Here is a 19,819-nt window from a genome sequence, read left to right as displayed (position 1 = left end):
CCTCTATGCAGTCGCCCAGATCTGAGGTGACACTTGGCGCCTTCACCAGAGCCCTCGTGCAACGTCCCCGGTGTAGGCGCCCAGAGCTGATGGGGACAGTCTTTGTGCCTCAGTCCCGGGCAGGCATCAGGAGAGGAGGTGATGGTTGGCTGTTCTTACATGGGACCTCGTGCCTCAGTCATAGTATAAACACGCAGACCTGAGCTGGCACTTGACTTCTGCTGGAGGCCTTGTGAATCTCCCCCAGTGTAGGAACCCCAGAGCTGAAGTGCCATTTGACAGCCCTCGCCTGGCCCCACGTGCCGCTGTCCCAGGGTGGAAACCCATGCCGAGGTATGACTGCCCTCACCAGAGGCCTTGTGCCGGTGTCCCTGGGCTGAAACCCAGAGCTAAGCTGCCAGGTGACAGTCCTCTCCTGGACTTCAGGACTCTGCCCGAGTGTAGGGACTCAGAGCTGACCTCACAAGAGCAAAATCCCCATCTGTGTGTCCGCATGCCCCTGCCCTGTGGTCAGTTGTCAACTGATTGCCCACACAGGTGCCTCGGTGGAGTGTCAGCACCCAGAGCTGAGGTGACAGTGGACTGTCCACACCAGGGCCCTCCAGCCTCTTCCCCCAGTGTAGAAAACTAGAACTGGGGGTGCCACGCAACTGCTTTCACCTGGACCATCATGCCTCAGCCAAGGTACCAAGGCTTGAGGTGGTACTTGAATGTCCTCACTTGGACTCTTTCACCCATCCTAGTGTAGCCTCTGCAACTAGGGGGACAGTTGACTCCTCACCTGGTCTCCCATACCTCTGTCTTTGTGTAGGCACTCAGAGCTGAGGGGACAGTTGACAAAACCTAGCTGGGCCCTCTTCTTGTGTGTAGGTACCCCGACTTGTGGTGACACCGGACCGCCCTCACCAGGGGCCAAGTGCTTGTGCCCCACAGTAGAAACCCAAAGATGAGGTGACAGCCTTCACTTGGACACTGAACCATCTGACCCACTGTAGATACCCAGAGTTGAGGTGACAGTTGATAGCCTTCACTTGGGTCTCAATGCATCTGTCCCATAAGGAAACCGAGAACTGAGGGGATAAGTCGAAAGACCTCACCTGGGTCCTGACGGGTCAGCCCCATGGTAAGCACCCAGACCGGAGAGAACACACGACTGTCCTACCGGAGCGCTCATGCTCGCGCCCCACTGTGGAAAGCTGGAGCTGAAGTGACACTTGGCTGCCCTCATCTGGGCATATCGGCTCAGCCCCAGTAGAGACAACCCAGCGCCCAGGTGTGTTGGTTTTCCTCACCTTGACCTTGACCTCATACTACTTTCTCAGAGGAGGCACCCAGAGCTGTGACGCTTGACTGTCCTCGCCCTGGGCCTTCATGCCTCTGTCCCAGTGTAAGCAGCCCTAGCTGATGTGACACTTGGCCCTCCAGCCCCTCCTCAGGACTTCTCTTACTGGCAGCCTCACGCTTCTGCCCCAGGGTCAAGGCCTGAACTGAGGGGACAGTCGACTGCCCTCATGCCTCTGCCCAGTGTCACTGGCCTCGGGATGACATTGGAGAGGGCAGCCACCCTTCTTCCTCACCCCAGCGCTGTCGCACTTGGTGGCACAGCAGCCACATTTGGAGCTCCGGCTGCTGCTGCTACGCGCAAAGCCTCCCCGCTGGCTTCCGGCAGGCCCACCTTGGTGGCGTCCTGCCAGCAGGTTCCCCAGGGCCAGGCCGGGGCCCGGGAGGACTGTCCCCGGGCTGAGGCCTCTGCTGGGTTCCCTCGCCGGCCGGCCAGGCCACCAGGGGGGCTGGGATGGGCCCCCACCTGTTGGGATGTTCTCCCGTGTCCACGTCTGCTTGGCCGATCTCCAGGGCGGTCTGGGCTTTTCGGCTCTGGCAGCGGGCCCGGGGGAAAGGGAGGCGGCGTCTTCACGGACCCAGCCTCAGGAAGACCCATGGGCCATCGCCAGCCTGGAGCAGGGCCCAGTGGCCACGGCCGGGACGGCGCAGGGAGAGCGTGTCTGTGGCCAGGCTGGCGCGCGTGGGTCCCCGAAGGCCCAGGGGCCCCATGAGGAGCCTTGGAGGGACACCCGCTCGCCTGCTAGGGGTCTGGGGATCAAGAAGGGGGTCGGGGACCGCCCACCACGCCATCGTCCCTCCTGGGCCCCCTGCAAGGCCCGCTCGTTCCACCCTGGAAGGCAGCAGAGGGGGCCGGCCTGGTGCCAGGGTCTTGCTGCCGCCGGGAGCTCCTCCCTCAGCCCGAGCCTCTGGGGACAAGGGGCCTAGGGCTGCCCCCCACCCCCCCGGAGCCCTCCCGGCTGCTCTGTGGGGACCCGGGGGATGAGGGAGCCACGAGGTCCAGCTCCCAGGCCCTCCTTCTGGGGCTGCCATCTGTCCTTCCATCCTTCTTTCCTGTCAGCCTGGTCTAGATGGACCCCACCATCCACCTTCGAACCCGACCCGGAGGTGTGGCCTCAGGTGGTGCCGCCTGTCCGGTCTACAAGAGGAGCCCCGCAAGACGGGGGACCCAGTGCGGGGGTGCGGCAGGGCCTGCCCGCTCCAGGGGCCCCAGCTCATCCCTTACATCCGGGGCTTTGCCCTCCTCACCCACAACCACAACCAAGCCCGCAGCGTTGCCATCCTGACCCCAGGAGTCCAGGCGGCACCAGGGCAGGATGACTCTCACCACGTGGGTTGGGAAGAACAGCCACGTGGCCCCCGCTAGAGGTAGGGCCAGCGGGGTCACCGTCCCAGGTCCACCTGCCACAGCCCCTGGAGCCACGTCCTCTGCGGGGGCCAGCGTGTCTCCCCCTGTGCCCCCTCAGCCGGAGCTCCTGTCAAGCTTCTGGTTCCTGGCCGAAAGCCCCGCTCCTCCCCGACCCCCGAGACCCCTTATCTTCCGGGCCCCTCCACACGCTGCACTGACACCTCCGAGGATTTCCTCTGCTCCTGCGGTCCCGGCTGCTGGCACTCTGGCCCCAGAGGGCAGCGACCCGCATGTCCCCTGCCAGCTCCGCAGTACTCAGCCTGGAGCGGAGGCTCAGGAAAGGACAGGCCGGCCACACGCTGCCCTCAGCTGCCCAGGGGCCGCGGTCTGCAGGGCGCTGGGTTGAGGAGTGTCACCCGATTCGGGCCCACCCAGAACCTCAGAGTGTGACCTTACTGGGAACCAGGGTCTGTGCAGAGGGCGTTAGTCCATTAAGATGGGGTCACGCTGGGGTTGGGTGCGCCCTAAGCCCAATGTCCTTGTAAGGAGGCCAGGTGACAATGGCAGGCGCAGACTGGGACGACGCATCTACAGCCCAAGGAACACCAGGGAACACTGGCAGCCGCTGTGGGCCAGGACGGAGGCGCGGGCTGGACTGTTGCTCAGAGCCACCAGAACCAAGCCTGCTGCCCCCTTGGTTTGGGACATCTGTTTGCCAGAACTGGGAGAGGCCACAGTGCCACTGCTCCCAGCTGTTGGCCTCTGTCACCCCAGGAGTCTGGCCCTTCCTACTTTGAACAAATGACCTGCCTGGTTAGAGAACACAGCCTTGTCACGCGAGCCCGGTCTAAATGTGTCCCCAGATGAATCTGCTGCCCCTTCCTTGCTGAAATGCCCCCGGCCTTGGCCCACGGTGCCCCTCTTCAACTGCTGCTGGGCCAGAAAGCAGAGTGCCATCCTGCGCCCTCCCCTCCTCCCCACAGCTGCTATCAGTCACCAACTCCTGCCACCTCTCCGACTACTTCTCACACGTGGGGCCTGGCTGCCCGGGTCAATGTCCTGCTGTGAGGACCTTTGGTGCCAGGGAGACTGGGAGGGTGGGTGGGGGGAGGAGCTGAGTGGGAATGTGAAAATCAAATGCCAGCTACCCTGGCACTCCCCGCTGGGCGCACGATGCTGGGCAAAGGGGACGGACGTGCAGGCGAGCTGGTGGGGTGCGCTTGGAGGAACTCGCTCATGCCTGGACGTAGGGTCAGGGATGAGTGACATCGGGGTTCCCGGCCCCCAGAGGGATGCCATGCCACAGGGCCAGCGGCCTGGAGTCAGAGGCGCAGAGGGAGGGCAAGCCAGGGTGGGTGCCCTGAGAGTGGCGACGTGGCAGAGGGGCTCAGGTGCAGGCGAGCCTTCTCTGGGGCCCAGGGCAGAAGGGCAGAAAGGACAGGGGGAGAGGCAGCTCGGCTTGTGGGTTTAATGGCAAGAGGTCAAAGCGGGGGGTCGTGGCTGCTGGCTGGTGTTTCCTGGGGCGCGGGTGGCCTCACCACCCTGGAGTGGGGATGGTCACGGAGTGAAGCGCTGAGGTGTCTGTAAGAGCTGCTGGGGCACAGGGCAGACGGGGCCAGGGGCACAGGGGCTGCTGGGTGGCACAGAGGTCCTTTCCGGCTGGTGACCAGGAATGTCGGGTGGCGCCCGGGCCTTCTCCCGGGGATGTGGGCGCCTCCGCAGCCTGTGCTCTGAGGGTGAGGAGTGTGCCCTCGGCCTCACAGCTAGCTGGGGGCTCGCCATGGCCCCGCTCTGGCCGACTGCCCCTCCCGGCCCGGGCTGGGGAGCGCCAGGCCGCCTGGGTGTGGAGTGAGGAGGGCTGGGTGGCTCAGGTCGGGAGGCCCAGTGCGGGCCAGGCCCGGGGCCTGGGTGAGCGCCCTTGAGGAATGTGGCCGGGCTCTGAGGCGCGCAGCTGTGCCGGGGGGCAGGGGGCTGGCCTGGGCCCGGGGGCTGAGGAATGTGAGGCGCAGGCCTGTGGTCCCAGAGTTCTACCTGAGGCGGGGCGGGAGCCGGGGGGTGGGAGCGGAGCAGGCGGGCAGGGGGGGCAGGGGCGGGCGGGCGCTCAGAGCTTGTGCGGGTTCACCCACTTGTAGGTGCCCTCGTACTGGAAGCCCGCTCTCTTCATCAGCTCGTCCGCCTCGGCCGGGCCTCGGCTGTGAAGGGAGGGCGGTGGCGGGAGGTGTGGGCGAGCCCCGCAGGCCGCTCGGGCCCCACCCCGCGCCCCGGCACCCCGGCCCCGGCACCCCGGCCCTGACCTGCCGTAAACGTAGGGGATGGGTGCGGACTTCTCGTGCTCGATCTTGTGCAGCAGCGGCGTGAAGATCCGCCAGGCCTCCCGGAGCTCGTCGCTGCGGGGACATAGCCGGCGCGTGTGGGGGTGGCAGGGGGCAGGAGGCCGCGTCCCTTGGCCGCCCCGGAGCCCGGAAGGGCGCGCTCACCTGCGCACGAAGTGCATCTGGCTCCCACAGAAGACGTCCAGGATGAGGCGCTCGTACGCGTCGGGGAGCTTCACGTTCTGGGGGGCGGGCGCCATGGGTCTCGCAGCCGCCACCTCCGCCCTTCCTTACGGACTCCCGCCGCCCCCGCCCCCGGCCCCGGCGGGCGCCCCCCGGCCCCTGCTCGGCCCGCACCTTGTATCTGTTGCCGTAGGTCAGGTCCAGCTCCGACTCCTCGGGGTTGAAGAACATGCCGGGCTTCTTGGTCATCATCTTGGTGTACACGGCCTCGTTGGGCTGCACGCGGATCACCAGCTCGTTGCGCTTGCACTGGTGGTGGAAGATGTCGCCGGCCACGTCGCGGAACTGCAGCCGCACCTCGGCCTTGCGCTCGTTCAGGGCCTTGCCGCAGCGCAGGATGAAGGGCACGCCTGGGCACGGGGGGCAGCGGCTGGCCTCAGGACCTCTCGCTGCCCACGGCACCCTGGGCCTCAGGCTTTCCCGGAGCCCGGCCGTGCTCCCTGGGAGCGAGCGTGAGTGTGCCAATGTGAGGGTGTGACAGCATGAGTGTGTCAGTGAGGAAAAGTGAACCTGAGTAACGTGCCAAAGAGTACATGTGGGAGTCAAAGTGTGAGTGTAAGTGAAAGTGTGGGCGAGTGAACGTGTGTGAGCGTTAAATGTGGGACGACTGTGTATGTTCATGTGAATGTAAAAGTGAGAATGAAGAGTGTGTGAATGACTAAGAATGAGTGTGCAAATGTGCGTGCATGACTGCCTGAGCGTGAGTGAAAAAGTGAGTGGACACATGTGACAACAAATGTGGATGTGAGAATACAAGTGTGAGTGTGTAAATGAAAGCGTGAACGTGTGAGAATGTACACGTGAGGGCAAGCTGATGTGTGAGGACAAGGGTGAGAAGGTGCAAGTATGCCAGCGTGACAGCACAAGAGGAAATGTGAATGTGTGAGATGAAAATGAGCGTGACGTTGCAGCTTAAGGATGGGAATGAAAACGTGAAAGCATACGCGATTGTGCCAGTGAAAGCATGAGTGTGCGAGGCAGCGTGAGTGAAAGCGAGTGCGAGTGCTGTGCGTGAGAACACCAGTGAGCCCGAGAGAACGTGTGCGGACGTGTGGATGTACGTGTGCGCACGAGGGCAGGTGAGCCGTGTGCGTGTGGCATGGGCCGTGGGGCGCCCCGCAAAGGCCCGTGCGCGGGCCTCCCCCCGCGGTGCGGTGCATGGGCCCAGCTCCGCCGGAGCGGCCTTCCCAGCCTCCCCAGCCTCGGCCGGCCCTCCGGCGCCACCTACCGTCCCACCGCTCGTTCTCCACGTAGAGGACGACGGCGGCGAAGGTGGCGGTGGTGGAGCCGCGGGGCACCGTGGGGTCGTCCAGGTAGCCCTTGGTGGCCTCGCCCTGCCCGTCAGGGTTGCCCACGTACTGGCCCAGGACCACGTTGTCGGCCTGCGCTTCTGAGATGCACTTCAAGACCTTGACCTGGGGGAAGCCGTGCGGCCGCGGAGGGCCCGGTGGTTAAGGAGACACGGTCCTGGGTGGGGCGGAGGGCAGGTCTGGGGGTGGCTGCCCGCTGGGGGCGGCGCCGGTCTCCTCCGCCTCCCGTGTTGGAGGCTTGGCCTCAGGGACGCCTGCCCCAGCGCTGGTGGCACTGGCAGGGCCGCCCGGGCCTCCGGAGGCGCCCTCGTTCTCTGGCCCCAGGTGGCCGGCGGCCACCTCAGGCCTGGGATGGGGTGACTGAGGCTTCCTGACTCCCAGGCCAGGGCGAGGCCAGGGCCGCCGGCTGCGCTCGGCGCCCAGGGCGCCCGCTCTGGTCTGCACGCCCGCACCCGGGCTTCTCTGGGCCCCAGGAGGGTGCCGCTGCACCCACCTTCTCGTCGCGGACGTCGTCGGAGTCGGTGGAGGCGGGCTTCTCCATGGCCACCAGGCACAGCATCTGCAGGAGATGGTTCTGCATCACGTCCCTGGCGACAAGGCGGGCGGGGCTGTGGTCAGGGGCCAGCCCCGGGCTGGGAGGACCCGGCAGTGCTGGCCCCGCCCCCCGTCCCCGAGGGGCCACGCTGCTTCCCAATCCCCAAGGCCCACCACCAGACAAGGAGGGGGACAGCGCCCCCAGGCGCCTGGGGAGCCTCCCGTGTGAAGGAGTCCCCCGTGGGGCAGGATGGTGCGGCCTGCGGGCAGCTGGAGCCCTGACTGCCCCCCAAGGCCCCGAGCGCCCCAGGCTCTCACCGGATGATCCCAAATTCATCGAAGTAGCCCCCGCGGCCCTCGGTGCCGAAGGGCTCCTTGAAGGTGAGGATCACGCAGGCGATGTTATCCCGGTTCCAGATGGGGCCGAAGATCCTGTTGGCAAACCTGGGGGGAGGGCCAGGCCTGGCCGGTGAGGCTGAGCCGGGGGCCCCAGCGCGCAGGCGCGCTTCCCCCGCACGGGGCCCGCCCCGGGCTGGGGGACCGGCGCCCGTGGGCAGGGTCCTGGCAGCCACCTGAGCACCATGAGGTTCTGCACCATCTCCTTGCCCAGGTAGTGGTCGATGCGGTAGATCTGGTCCTCGCGGAACAGGGAGGAGATGTGGTTGGAGAGGCGGTCGGAGCTCTGCAGGTCCTTCCCGAACGGCTTCTCCACGATGATGCGGTTCCAGCCCCTGCCAGGGTTCGGGACCCAGGGCTCCAGTCACCTCCCCCTCAGCGCCCTTGGAGGGCAGGGCCCAGAGCCACTGTCCCCTCTCCCACTGCCTCTTCCCCTGGGGGCAGGGGCCTTGTCACTCCCCCCCAGCCCCAGGCATCCTTCCAGAGGGCAGGGGGCCTGGGCGTCACCTGACCCCCCCAACGTCTCCCCAGGGAGCAGGGGTCCTGGGCTTCCCATCACCGCTGACTCCTCCCCAGGAGCCAGGAGGCCAGGGCCTCTGTGTCACCCCTGCCTTGAGGTCTCCTTGGAACATGGGCCCCAGGTTTCATGGCACCCCCGACCCCCTCCCCAGACTGTGTTCTCAGGTGAGCCGACTGCAGGGCCCTGCAGGGCTGTCCCCTTCCCTCCCTGCCTCAGCCCACTGCCCTCAGCCCCCGGGACACCGGTCCTTCTCGGCCATCGGCAGGGGCTCAAAACTTCCTGGGACGCCTTCCTGCCCAGATCAGTATTTCGGGGCAGAACAGGGGCGAGAGGGCCGGAAAGGCGCCTCTCTTTGCTCCTCCCCACGGAGATGTAACATGGCAGCCTGCGCTCAAAACCAGGACAAAGCCACCCTGAGAAGGCGGTGGCTTCCTGGGGGAAAACGCCCAAGAGCGGGGAGACCGAGCCAGCGGCGGCGAGATCGTTCATGGAGCAACACCGCCACCTGGCGGTCTGGTTCAGGTGGTGGCTTCCAGCACCGTTTCTGGGAGACTGGGCCCTAAATACCCGCGGTGGCAGGTGCAGTCAAGGCCGGCGGGAGATGCCGCGGTCCCGGCCTCTGCCATGCTCTGGAGGGCTGTCGCGGATGCCGACAGTAAACCAGGGGGCGCCTGTCTTTTCGGACTCCCCAAAGCGGCCTGCCCCCCGACAGCGGCCCGGGGTCCGGCTCACGTCTGGCTCATGCAGGTCTCGCGGATGTTCTTGGTGACAGCCTCGTAGACGGTGGGCGGCAGGGCCAGGTAGAAGAGGCGGTTAGCCTGCCCGCCCTGGTGGAGGCCACCCATGTGGCTGTTGAGGCGCTGGTAGGAGGCCGCGTCATCGTACTGGCCCGCCACGTAGGAGTTTCGGGCAAAGAACTCCTCCAGCTTCGGTTTCTCCTCTGGGGTGGCCTGGTGGGGCACAGAGAGGCCTCAGCCCCTTCCCGGCCACTTGGTGGCTCGGCCTCAGGGGTGTGGGGAGGGCTCCCGCAGGGGCCGGCCGGGCCTAGCCCCACCCTGGGTTCGCGGGAGGTGGGTAGCGGGTGCAGGCAGCGGGGAGGCAGGGGGACGGCAGCCCAGCTGCCCCCGGTGCCCGGTCCAGGAGCAGGGCCAAGGGGAGGGGGCCGATGGTGGACGTGGCACCCCTGCGTGTCCCTGGGGACCGCGTGCCCTAAGGCAGGAGCCTGATCTCAGGGCACGTTCCCCGGGTGAAAGGCACTGGAGAAAGCTCTCTCCAAAACCATCCCGTCAAACTGCCACCGGCTGGGGGGGATGCCCCAGCACCTGCAAGGGGTCCTCATTCCAGCTCCTGGCATGTCCCCAACTGGCCCTGGGCTGAGCCCCGGAGGCTGGGAAATGGGGGGAGTGTCAGGCTGTCACCGAGGAACTGGGGGAGCAGAGCCTTCTGCCCTGCTTTTGGCAGGTGGGGTGTGTGTGTCGGGGGGCTTTGGGCAGGCAAAGACAGAAGAGCTGGGGCTGGCGTGGCTGAGGGGCGGCTGCCCACGGCCAGGCCAGGGAAGCCAGCCCCTGCCCGCCGCGTGGCTGAAAGCTGGAGGAGGGGCTGAAGGAGTCGTGGGGGGCGGCCCCGGGAGCCACTCACTTTGAAGAAGGGCTCGCTCTGGCGGCGGAGGTCAGCCACCGTGAGGCGGGAGCGGGCATAGCCCACGATGAAGGTGTCCTCGGGGAGAAGGCCATCGCGGAAGAGCCACCTGCCAGCAGGGCACAGGGAGTGCTCAGTGGGCTGTGCCAGGCGCCCCGTCCCTGCCTGGCTGGTCGGGAGGTAGTGGGGGGGGAGCAGGGGTGGGGGCATGCTTACCAGATGGTGGGGTAGATCTTCTTCTTTGCCAAGTCGCCCTGCGGCAAAGGGAACAGGCATGATTGGGAGACGCTGGCCAGTGGGGGTGGGGGAGTGGGTCACGGCTCCCTTGGCTTTGACCTACACCCTTGCTCAGCTGGGGAGGGCACAGGCCGCCCCAGCTGTGTGGGAGAGTCTGGGAGATTAGAGACAGAGCCGTGGCTCTCTAACCCTGACCTTGAGCTGATACAGGCTGCAGGTCTCACCCAGCAGAGGCAACCGCAGGGGAGGCGTTTATGCAAACTGCCCTCCTGTAGGGGTGATCCCACCCGCCACGTTCTTGGCTTGAAACGCGGTCAAGGGCCACAAAGCCAAAGTGCAACAGAGAAATCCCCCGGCTCTCGTAAAAACAACTCCCGGGATAAAGGAGAAAATCCGAACAGTAAATACATCAGCACTGCAGGCCCACTGAAAATACCATGCAGCAAAAACATGTGGGATGTGACCTCCAATGTTTAAATTGTAAGGCCAAACAGATGATAAGGAATGGAATGAGAAAAAAAGCGAATGCAGTGGAAAACAAACCACCCAACAAGAGCAACCAAGCCAAAAGCCTGGAAAAGATCCATCAAGAGAGATTGGTTTTTAAAGCTAAAGCTAAAACACAGACATCAGGAAGGAGACAAAACTACCCAGATGATGAGTTTATGAACAACTTCACGCCATGCCTGGCAACTCTGAGGAAATGGTCAAGTTTCTAGAAAAATCCGACTGGTCAAAATGGACTTGGGGAGAACTGGGTGGGGGGGCCCGGGGGAGGGCGATGATCACTACAGAAATCAGGTCAGCTACAACCCTGCCCACCCATGCCCACCCAGACCAGCTCCTGTGTGGAGAGCTTCACCAGTGGGCCCTGCCAGGGAGCGAGGAGGAGAGAATTCCAGCGCGGGACAAACTCTTCCGGCAAACACAAGGGGGAACAATCTCTGCTGTGGCTTCAACTTTGACATCTCCCCCCACCCCCCCAAAAAAAAAACTCGTATGTTTGAGTCCTAGCCCCTGGCCCCGGGCACGTCACCTGATTTGAAAACAGGGCCTTTGAAAGTTTTATTAGCTGAGATGGGGTCAAACTGGAACCAAACCCAATATGGCTTAGAAGAAAAGGAGAATGTGCGGGGAGGCCCCGTGGTGGCAGAGGCACGGCGTGAGGTGCTGCAGGGACAAGCCAAGGACCGCCAGGGAGGGCTGGCGGATCCCAGGGGCCCAGGGAGAGGCCCGGGAGGACCCTTCCCGATGACCCTCAGCGGGAGCCTGGACCCGCCAACACCCGGATTTCAAGCTTCTGGCCTCCAGGACCGGGACGCGATGAAGTTCTGTTGTCTGAGGTCCCCAAGTTGGTGGCGATTTGTCACGGCCGCCCTGGGACTCTCAGATCGCCTTTGGTCTTGGGAAGCAGGGTGCTGCTGCAACAAATACTTAACATGTGGAAATGGCTTGGGAATGGGGCAACGGACAGAGGCTGAAAAAGGCCGAGCATGCCCTGAGTAGAAAGCCGGCCGAGAAAAGGGGCATGAAAGGTGCTTCTGGGGAGGCCACGGAAGGAAATGGTGAGCCTGACAGCGAGGGGACAGAGAGCTTGACCCGGCTGTGTTGTAACGTTGGGCGGGAGGTGGAACTTGCCGGCAATGAACTTAGGTGTCTAGCTGGGGAGCTTTCCAAGCAAGGTGTGACAGGTGCGCCTGGCTTCTCTCTGCTGCTTGTGAGGAAATGAGAGAGCAAAGGGAAGGAAATAGAGGAATGAACTGTCAAGCTGAAGGGATGATTCTGGAAGATCCCGGCCTATCCGGTTAGCGTTCTGCGGTGCCAGGGCCAAAGGTGTGGCCGGACGACCATTTGCTCAAGTCGTTAGGGTGTGACTTTCGGATGCAGCCCACCACCTCAGTGGAAGTCAGGGCTGGAGACGGGGTTATCCTGGGAGGACTCGTGCAGAGCCCTCATTTCTAAGGCTGCGGAGTCTCTTGACGGCCACGGAAGGCCGACAAGGTTTTTGGAGATTTTCTGCCAGCAGAAACGCTGCCGGCCTGGAGTGAATGGGACAGAGCCACGGGCGCTCTGATGGCCTAGGCCATGGGGACAGGCCCAGAGGCCAGAGCACTGAGCCACGGATGACCCCCAGGCCTTGGAATGAAAGGGCACTGGCCTTGCTGGGTGACGAAGGTGCTGCAGATCAGTGTGCCCCCTTTCCCTCCCCTTTGCTCCCTTTTGCAATGGGAATGTCTGCCCTATGCTTGGCCCCCTGTTGTATTTCAGAACCTTGAAGGATCACAGGTCCGTGGATGGAGAGGAAAATTTGCCCTAGGATGGATCACACTCCGTCTTAAACAAACTCGATCAGAAGATGAAATTCTGGACTCATTCACCTACCACATGGGAGGTGCAGGGTTCAAACCCAGGGCCTCCTGACCCGCGTGCAGTGGGTGAACTGGCCCGCGTGCAGTGCTGATGAGTGCCGTGCCATGCAGGGGTGTCCCCTGCATAAGGGAGCCCCAGCACAAGGAGTGCGCCCTGTAAGGAGAGCCGCCCCACGTGAAAAAAGCGCAGCCTGCCCAGGAGTGGCGCTGCACACACAGAGAGCTGGCGCAGCAAGATGACACAACTAAAACAAGACACAGATTCCTGGTGCTGCTGACAAGAATCCAAGCGGACACAGAAGAACACACAGTGAATGGACACAGATAGCAGACAACTAGGTGGAAGGGAGGAAGGGGAGAGAAATAAATGAAAAATAAAATCTTAAAAAAAAAAGATGTCTGGGGAACGTTAGGATGGGCTGAATGTACTTGACACCTGGGAAGGATGTGAATCTGGAGAGGGGGGGCAGAAAGCAAACTGCCACAGGTTGAACTGTGTTTCCCCCCAAACGTACGCTCCTGTCCTAGCCCCTGGTCCCGTGAAGATGACCTTGACTGGAAACCGGGTCTCTGACGACATGATTCCTTTAGATGAGGCCAAAGTGGATTAGCATGTGCCGGGATCCAACATGACTGGTGTCCTCAGAAGATGAGGGACGTGTGGACAAGAAGATAGGTGAGGCACGGGGGAGAAGGCAGCCCTGTGACGACAGAGGAGAGCCTGCAGCGGGAGCCTGGCCCTACGGCCCCGGGATCTTGGCCTTGGAGCCTTGGGAACAGAGAGAGACTACACTTCTGTGGTTTCAGGCCCCCAAACCTTTCCTGAGGGCAGAAGAACCTCAGGGCTGAGACCTGCTGAGAAAGGTATGTGGAAAAAAGGAACCAGTCTTGTTCACGTGCACAGATGCCAATACGGAAATATTACAACCTGCAGTGTTAGAAAACCTACTTCATCAGAACCACGTGGGGCTCATCCTGGAAATAAAAAGTTGGCTTGATATTAAAACACCAAAAACCCATCACTGGAATCCACCACATTAACAGACATAAGGGGGAAACCCACTAGAATGAATCTTTTTTTGCCTACTCCTCTGTGTTGGTTTTTTTCACCTAGCAACTTTGCTAAACTCAACAGATGTAGAAAAGATGATCCAGAAAATTAAGTATCTACTCATGAGAAAAGCTTCAATCAAACTAGGAAAAAAGGGAACTTCCTTAACTTGGTAAGAGGCATCTATTAAACAACTCTATAAACACCTTCCATAACGTGGGAATTTTGAAATACTTTCCTTTGAGAAATCAGGAACGAGAAGAGACTCTCTACTGTTGGCTCTTCTGGTCAACCATCAACTAGAGGTCTTAGCCCATGCAGTAAGGTAAGAAAATGAAAAAGGTGTAAGGACAAAGCAGAGAAGCAAAACTGGCGTCCGTTTATGTAACAAACAAACAAAACACAACAAACTCAAGACAATCTGTAGATAAATTAACAGACTTCAGGAGAGTTTGGTAAGGTTCTTCCTGAAGAACAAAGCAGGGGAGCTTGCTCTTTCATCTGCCAAAGCTCTAATTAAGAGAGTGTGGGATTGCGCGGGGCGAGCAAACCCATGCTCCTTTGGAGTGCTGCTAATTGCTGGGGAGAGACGACGCCACGCGGCACAGGGGCGCCGGCACAAAGGTTATCTGCACTTGGATCTTGACTCTCACCAGGAGGAAAAACTGACTCCAGGAACTAAGGCTGTGACTTAAAAGCAAAAAGAACTTTTAGAAGCCTTCCCTACAAAGACGTACCTGATTTTAAGAGACCCAAATACCATTTCTGCCAGGCTATGGCAGTCACAAATTTTTGCAGAACTTTGAGGTCATTTGGGGGGAAGTATCCGTCTGGGCTGCCTGACTTTTGCCGGGCTCGAAGGCACCTTCTAGAAGGCAGGTGTAACAACGCTCCCAGGCTCAGCCTGGCGTCACCTGGGAGCTGCTGAGTTCTGACTCAACTCTCCTCCACTGCTCCCCCACACCCCAGAGGCTTAGGAAATGAAAAAAACTACCCTAGACATGAAAGCTAAACTGACCGGGCCAGGTCATAGTTGGAGGAGCCTGTTCTGATGGATGGTTTCAAGACGGAGGAATGAAGCCAAGAGGATCCCGACCCGGTTAAAATCCCCCCCAGCCCCTCCCCGGTGATGGGAGAAAGGCTCCTGGGGGGCTCCTGGTCCAGAAGTTTCCGCTCCGTGGACATTGGGCAGGGGCAGGGCTCCTCAGGCAGGCCAGCTCTCGGATGGGGGGCTGGAGGGACGCCTGGGTTACTGGTGCCCTGGACGCCTGGAGCCGTGTGGCTTCTTTCCTTTGCCTCCGCTTCTCCAGGGGCGGCCTTGCCACTGCCCAGGGCTCTGGGGACCTCAGGCTGCCTGCCCCTCGAGTTTCTATCCCAGCCCAGACTAGGCCAAGCGCCCACACCCCATAGGCAAGAGTCCACTGCGCGTGCCTGGGCACCGACACGGACCCCCAAACTCCCAGAGCGACGTGTCCCTGCACGAGGGGCCCCTGGGTCGCTGCCCCGAGGGCCGAGCCCCTCCATGTCTCCCCCACGCCTGCCGGCTGCCGGCTGTCTCTCCCGTGTTCGGGCACCAGGTGGAGTAAGACTCCCCGGCGCGGGCAGCGCCACAGTCTGCTGGCGCCTGCCTGAGGGCCTTCGGACTCACACCCCTGGGAGAACCCGCACCCCGTGCATCACCGTCCCGCAAGCCAGCCCCCAGTGCTCAGGGACCCCCTGCCGTGGCGCTCCTCGTGGTGCGTCGGCAGTGCCCGCTGCTCGCGCCGCCCACCTGCTCCTATCACGGGGGCTTGGGGGTTGCCTCCCGCCCCCAGCCGAACAGACCGGCACTGGGGCTGGCTCCCTGCGTGAAGCAATGCAAACCCCGGCCTGTAAACAGTGCTAAGCCTGACTCACTGCAGGTCATGTTTGCTGACGACTAAATTCCAATCGGCTGCGAGAAATCAGGACCAACTGGGCGGGCTATTGGTGACATGGGACCGGGCTCCTGCTTGCTGAGTCATAGCTGGCCCCACACTGCGAGCTGTTTGTTCTTGCTGTTGCCTTTGGGATTAACTAGTGATAGAACCTGCCTGCCTTGTTTCAGCTCAGCCCCTCCAACCAACCGTCTGCTGGTCTCAAGTCACCCAAGAGGGAAGAGGTAGGATGAGGACTTGGCTGGGGGGGAGGGGGCGGCCAAACTAGGCCGTTCCCGCCCAGCCAGGGGACACGGGGGCCAAGCTGATCTCCTCAGGGGGCTCAGGGGTGGCCCTGCCCTCCTTACTGGCCTGCCCACTCTCACGGGACCCTTTCGGAGGGACGAACTGGAGGATGCTGGGAAACGCCACGGATGGGTTGATACAATCTTTCCAGATGCCACCACCCTGTGGGGGTAATTAAAGGGTCCCTGGTGAGAAGAGGATAGGAGCATCGCACTTTTCCAACCTCCTCATTTTGCTCCAAGGGAGCTGGCCCAAGGACATGTGGTGAGTCCACAGCAGGAGCAGGGCTGATTAAGATCTTTGGCCACCAGTACCTGGGCAGGCTGGGGCAGAGGGGCCTGGGCCACCTGCTGACACTGTCCCAGGGGCTGCCCCAAGGCTTGGCACAAGCAGTCAACCCAGCCCACTGCAGAGGTCTCTCTGGCATCGGGGATTTAGGGCCCGGCCATGCGAGTCGGGTGTGGGCCTGGCATCCTGGGGTGGGGCCCAGCTGGCTCCTGGTCAAAGGGGAGCGAGAACTGGGGGGCTGCTGGGGAAAGCTCCACCCTGGGGCTTGTGAATCACAGGCCTTTGGGGCAGTGCCAACATCATCGTGACACAGCAAGAATCTTATCGGCTCAAGGGGGAAGTCAGCCCAGAAATGTTCTGAGGAAAGGGTGTGGCTAGGGCTGGCGTGGGCTGGGTCCTGGGTAGCCAATGAGTGCTGAGCCCTTGGGGGCCCAGGCAGGGAAACTGAGGCCCAGAGAGGCGAGGGGCTGGCTGCGGACCCCACAGGGAGGTGCTCTTGCCCAGTCCTAGTCTCTCCCTCTCCTCTTGCCCGGCCCCCCACCTTCGAGGAGGTTCTTTGGGGGGAAGAGGTGCCCTCTGGCCCAGCACGTGTCCCATTAGGTGGGGAAGAGTCTTCCACGTCCAAGGCTCTTTCGCCCATGCAGGTTTGCAATGAGAAACTGGTTTCTTCCTTTCCAGAGCTTTCTGGACTAGAGTCCTTGCCCCTGGGAAAGTAAGCACCCTATACTGTGCTGGGGCAGGTGGGGGTGGGGGAAGGGTCCTCAGAAGGGGAGCAGTGGCCACACACAGGGGAGAAAAGCAAGTGGCTCAGAGCCCACTTTGCAAGGGAGGAAGCAGAGTCAGGCAGCCCCCAGGGAAGGAAGGCGGCTGAGCGTTGGGCAAGTGGGGGGAGGGAGGCGGAAGGGGCAGCCTGGGGCCACACGGGGCCCCACCTTGCCCCAGCGGCCCTGCCAGCCGCTGGCCTTCTGGTTTCTGGGTCACCTCCAGGTCACTGTCGACTTGGGGCTTTGCATCCCCACCCTTCCCTTGGGTTGGGACGCAGGATGCTGGGTACAGAGAAGGTGCCTGACCCGAGGCCTTCTTTGGGACCCGTGACCAGAGCAGCAGGTGGCAGGGAGGGGGCGAGCTCCACCGGGCACTGCTGCCGACTCCTGCAGCACAGGGGAGGAGGCTTGGAGGAGGCCTGGGTGGGGGGCTGTTCTAGGTGCTGCCTGACATCGCTGCGCCAAGGGAAGGGCCCGCCCCCCTGCAGCAGGCGGGAGGTGGGGAGAAGAGCACGGGCTGCTAGGACGGGCCCTTCCCACGTCTGCTTCAGGAGCCCTGGCAGTGACTCCCGGGCACAGGAGAGCAAAGGGGAAGCCGCCTGGTTGCACGAGCCAAGGTTGCCCAAGGCCAGGCCCGGGGTGGAGGGGGGTCCAAGGACCTGTGGCGCTCCTGTCAAAAGCCTTCCTGGGCTCCCTGGAGGGGCTGGGGACACTGCTGGGCCCAGTCACTCAGCAAGTCTGAATGCTCTCCCTGAGACGTCCCAGAGTGGAGGGCCTAGACAAGCCAAGACTCTGTCAAGGGGCCCCGGGCTTGTGTCTGGGACCTAGGCGCTCAGTGGCAGTGTCCTGGTCACAGGCCAGCATGGGCACGGCCGGGAGGAGGAAAAAGTACCCCAAGTCACTTTCACCTAGAACTTGACCCTTGGATGAAGGATCTAACGTTTGCAGCCCGAGGTGTGAAGGTGGGTGGGGGACACGGGTCTGGTTCTAAGGGGAGACTTCCTGGGTGGGGGTAACCAGCCCCCCTCGCCCACATCTTGGGGTGACAGGGAGTCAGCGGACAGCGCCTCAGGCCCCTCCCTTGCTCTCCTGCTCCCACCTTGTACTGGCTCTTGCCCTGGCTTTCGACCTTCTTCCCAATTCCTCCAGGGAACACTGGGGGGGCAGTGAGCCTGTGAGGTGGGAGCCGCAGGCAACCACAGCTCACTGTGTCCAGCGCCAGCTAGTTCTGGGAGAGATCTTGCTCAGGGTTACGCAATACATTAATGGCCGAGGTACCTGGATGACAAGGAGCAGGTTCTTGGTGGTGTCTAGGGGTGAAAGGGAAAAGCTGAGTGTACTCTGAATTCGAGATGAAATCCCGGTAGCAGCTGACAAGCCCCTGTGTGTGCCCTGCTGGCCAGCAGAGCTTGTTCCATATGAACTGCCCCTCCCCACCACCTTGTCCCTTCAGTGCACTACACCTCTGCCACATCTTTCCGAGACAGGCGCAAATGGCAGTTCCCCTGGCTAGACAGTCAGGGCAGGCTCGGCTCCTCGGCAGGGCTTAAGAGTTGGGGACACTGTAGCATGGCCCCCACCCGCGTCTCAGGCATGTCCTTTGCCTTTGTCTCAATAAACTCTTTACTCCCTCGCCCCATGCCTTTAAAAAAAAAAGTTGGGGACAAAGAGATCTTAAAACAAACACTGAGTGTTTGTCCCCAGGGAACTTGATGTGGTAGAGACAGATGAGGTAGATGTGGGGCCTCAGGTTTCAGCTCTGCAATGCATCGACTGGGTGACGCTTGTCTAACCCCAAACAAGTCAGAAAAAGGGACTGTGGAAAGGAACAGCCGCCGCCGCCTGCATCGCCTCCCCTGCCTCCACTTCGCTTTTCTCTGTGGGGGAGGAAGTCCATCTAGACAGAGCTGAAGGACCTTCCGGCTGCCCGATGTTGCAAGTGCATGTAGATGGGGGAGTGCCAGCAAGGTGTTAGAGGCCTGGGGGGGGGGGATGTGAAACCTGGCCGAGTGCACGCCGTCCCAGACAGCCAGTCGGGAAATTGGGGCACGGGTCAGGGCAGGGCCCTGGGGGCTGCCCTGCGGTCAGCCTTTTCCCCCACAGGGCCCGGGGACACTCACCGAAGCGCCCATGATGATGAATATGTGCGTGTCGGACTGGTGGAAGGCATCGCCCTGGTACAGCTCTTCCCGGAGGATCCCGCACACCTGCGTTCGGCTCAGGGCCACCTGCTCTGCCATGGTGTTCTCTGGTGGAAGAAAAGCTCGTTGACAAGGCACCCAGAGGAGCCTGGAGGAGGGGATCGGTGAGTGCTCACAGGCTGATGCCTGCGGTCGGCAGCCACTGGCTGTGGGGTTAGAAAGCTCTCCCGGCTGCCTTCTTTCAGGTATTGCATTAAAAGTTTCCCAAAGCCTAGTGGATTCCAGCCAGAGGCTCGATCCTGGGCGACAGAGTCACCCCCACTAGACCATCAGCCAATAGCACCGGGACCGTCCCATCCGACAAACCCCGACTCGGGCGGAAACTCGACGACGAGCCGGATGGGCTTAGGGTTTGCAGAGGATGGGAGTGCGGCTCCAGCTCGACCCCCGCTCACCTGGGCGCCCCGGGGCAAGCCCCCGACCCTCCCGGGGTCTTCGCTGCCCTCAGCGGCCCCACGGAAGGGGTCTCGGACCGCCAGGTCTTTGCAGACCCTCCCCGGCCCGGCCCGGCCGCTTCCGAATCTGACAAACAAGACGCATCCGAAGCGCCTCGCGCGCCGCCGGGCAGCACGCTCTCCGCTCGCTCTGCCCGCGCCCCGTTACCTGCGCCGCGCCGCCGCCTGCTGCGCTCGCCACCCCGAAGCGCACGGCCGTTTCCGGGGGCTGCACCCCGCCGGCCCATTTAAACGGCAGCGGGCGGGGCAGACGCTGAGCCGACCGGCCTCGGCCGGGGGGCGGAGCCTCGGCCGGCCCCGCCCCTCGCGGGGGCGGGGTGGCGGGAGGGCGGAGACAGGTGCGCGCGCAGCCCCGGCCCGTCCCGCCCCACAGGCACCTGCGCCGGCCGCCGCGCTGCGCTCGGCTGCCTGCCGCTCCGCGTCACCAGCCAGCTTTCTCAGGCTGCTGCGGGGCGGCCCCGGGCGCCCCTCAGCCGCGGTCATCCGGGTCCCCATCTCCGGTCCCGCCGGGCCTCAGCTTTCCCGCCTGTCCCCAGGCGGCCTTGCGCCCTCGCGGTAGGCTCGACTTCCGCCGGCGGCGAGGCCACGCCTCCTCGGGGGCCCCCCTCTGG

General features: G+C 62.7%; 2 protein-coding genes across 5 annotated transcripts in view; one reads left to right on the top strand and one right to left on the bottom strand.

Moving 5' to 3' along the window:
• Positions 1–4,143: 4,143 nt before the first annotated feature.
• On the bottom strand, positions 4,144–19,705 carry G6PD (glucose-6-phosphate dehydrogenase). 2 transcript variants are annotated; one of them, XM_004482859.5, is made up of 13 exons: positions 19,586–19,705; positions 18,673–18,800; positions 9,859–9,896; positions 9,643–9,751; positions 8,737–8,954; positions 7,661–7,819; positions 7,407–7,532; positions 7,048–7,141; positions 6,473–6,659; positions 5,359–5,594; positions 5,167–5,243; positions 4,984–5,076; positions 4,144–4,881 (listed from the first exon to the last, which is right to left on the bottom strand). In XM_004482859.5, the coding sequence occupies exons 1-13, from the start codon at positions 19,701–19,703 to the stop codon at positions 4,791–4,793; spliced, it is 1,674 nt and encodes a 557-aa protein (XP_004482916.2). In that variant the 5' UTR covers positions 19,704–19,705; the 3' UTR covers positions 4,144–4,790. The 2 variants fall into 2 exon arrangements, with proteins under 2 accessions (XP_004482916.2, XP_004482917.2); XM_004482860.5 differs by lacking the exon at positions 19,586–19,705 and adding an exon at positions 19,357–19,511.
• Positions 15,341–19,819, top strand: part of IKBKG (inhibitor of nuclear factor kappa B kinase regulatory subunit gamma) — a 39,545-nt gene continuing 35,066 nt past the window's right edge. The window contains exons 1-3 of one of the 3 annotated variants that reach the window (XM_058291508.1): positions 15,341–15,439; positions 15,652–15,764; positions 18,656–18,857. The gene's annotated coding sequence lies outside the window, so the exon portion shown is untranslated. Of the gene's footprint in view, positions 15,440–15,651; positions 15,765–18,655; positions 18,858–19,819 lie in introns of those variants that run through there. The other 2 variants (XM_004482862.4, XM_058291506.1) reach the window with 2 other exon arrangements.

This window comes from Dasypus novemcinctus, chromosome X (genome assembly GCF_030445035.2).
Source record: "Dasypus novemcinctus isolate mDasNov1 chromosome X, mDasNov1.1.hap2, whole genome shotgun sequence".
NCBI classification, from domain to species: domain Eukaryota; kingdom Metazoa; phylum Chordata; class Mammalia; order Cingulata; family Dasypodidae; genus Dasypus; species Dasypus novemcinctus.
This window is presented reverse-complemented; position numbering and strand designations above follow the sequence as displayed.

Excerpts from the sequence above, each read along its gene's own strand:
- G6PD (XM_004482859.5), bottom strand. The coding sequence starts at position 19,703 with ATGGGGACCCGGATGACCGCGGCTGAGGGGCGCCCGGGGCCGCCCCGC. Across the intron at positions 7,820-8,736 it reads GAGACCTGCATGAGCCAGAC|GGGCTGGAACCGCATCATCG; the intron begins GTGAGCCGGACC and ends GAACCCTGGCAG. Across the intron at positions 5,077-5,166 it reads CAGATGCACTTCGTGCGCAG|CGACGAGCTCCGGGAGGCCT; the intron begins GTGAGCGCGCCC and ends ATGTCCCCGCAG.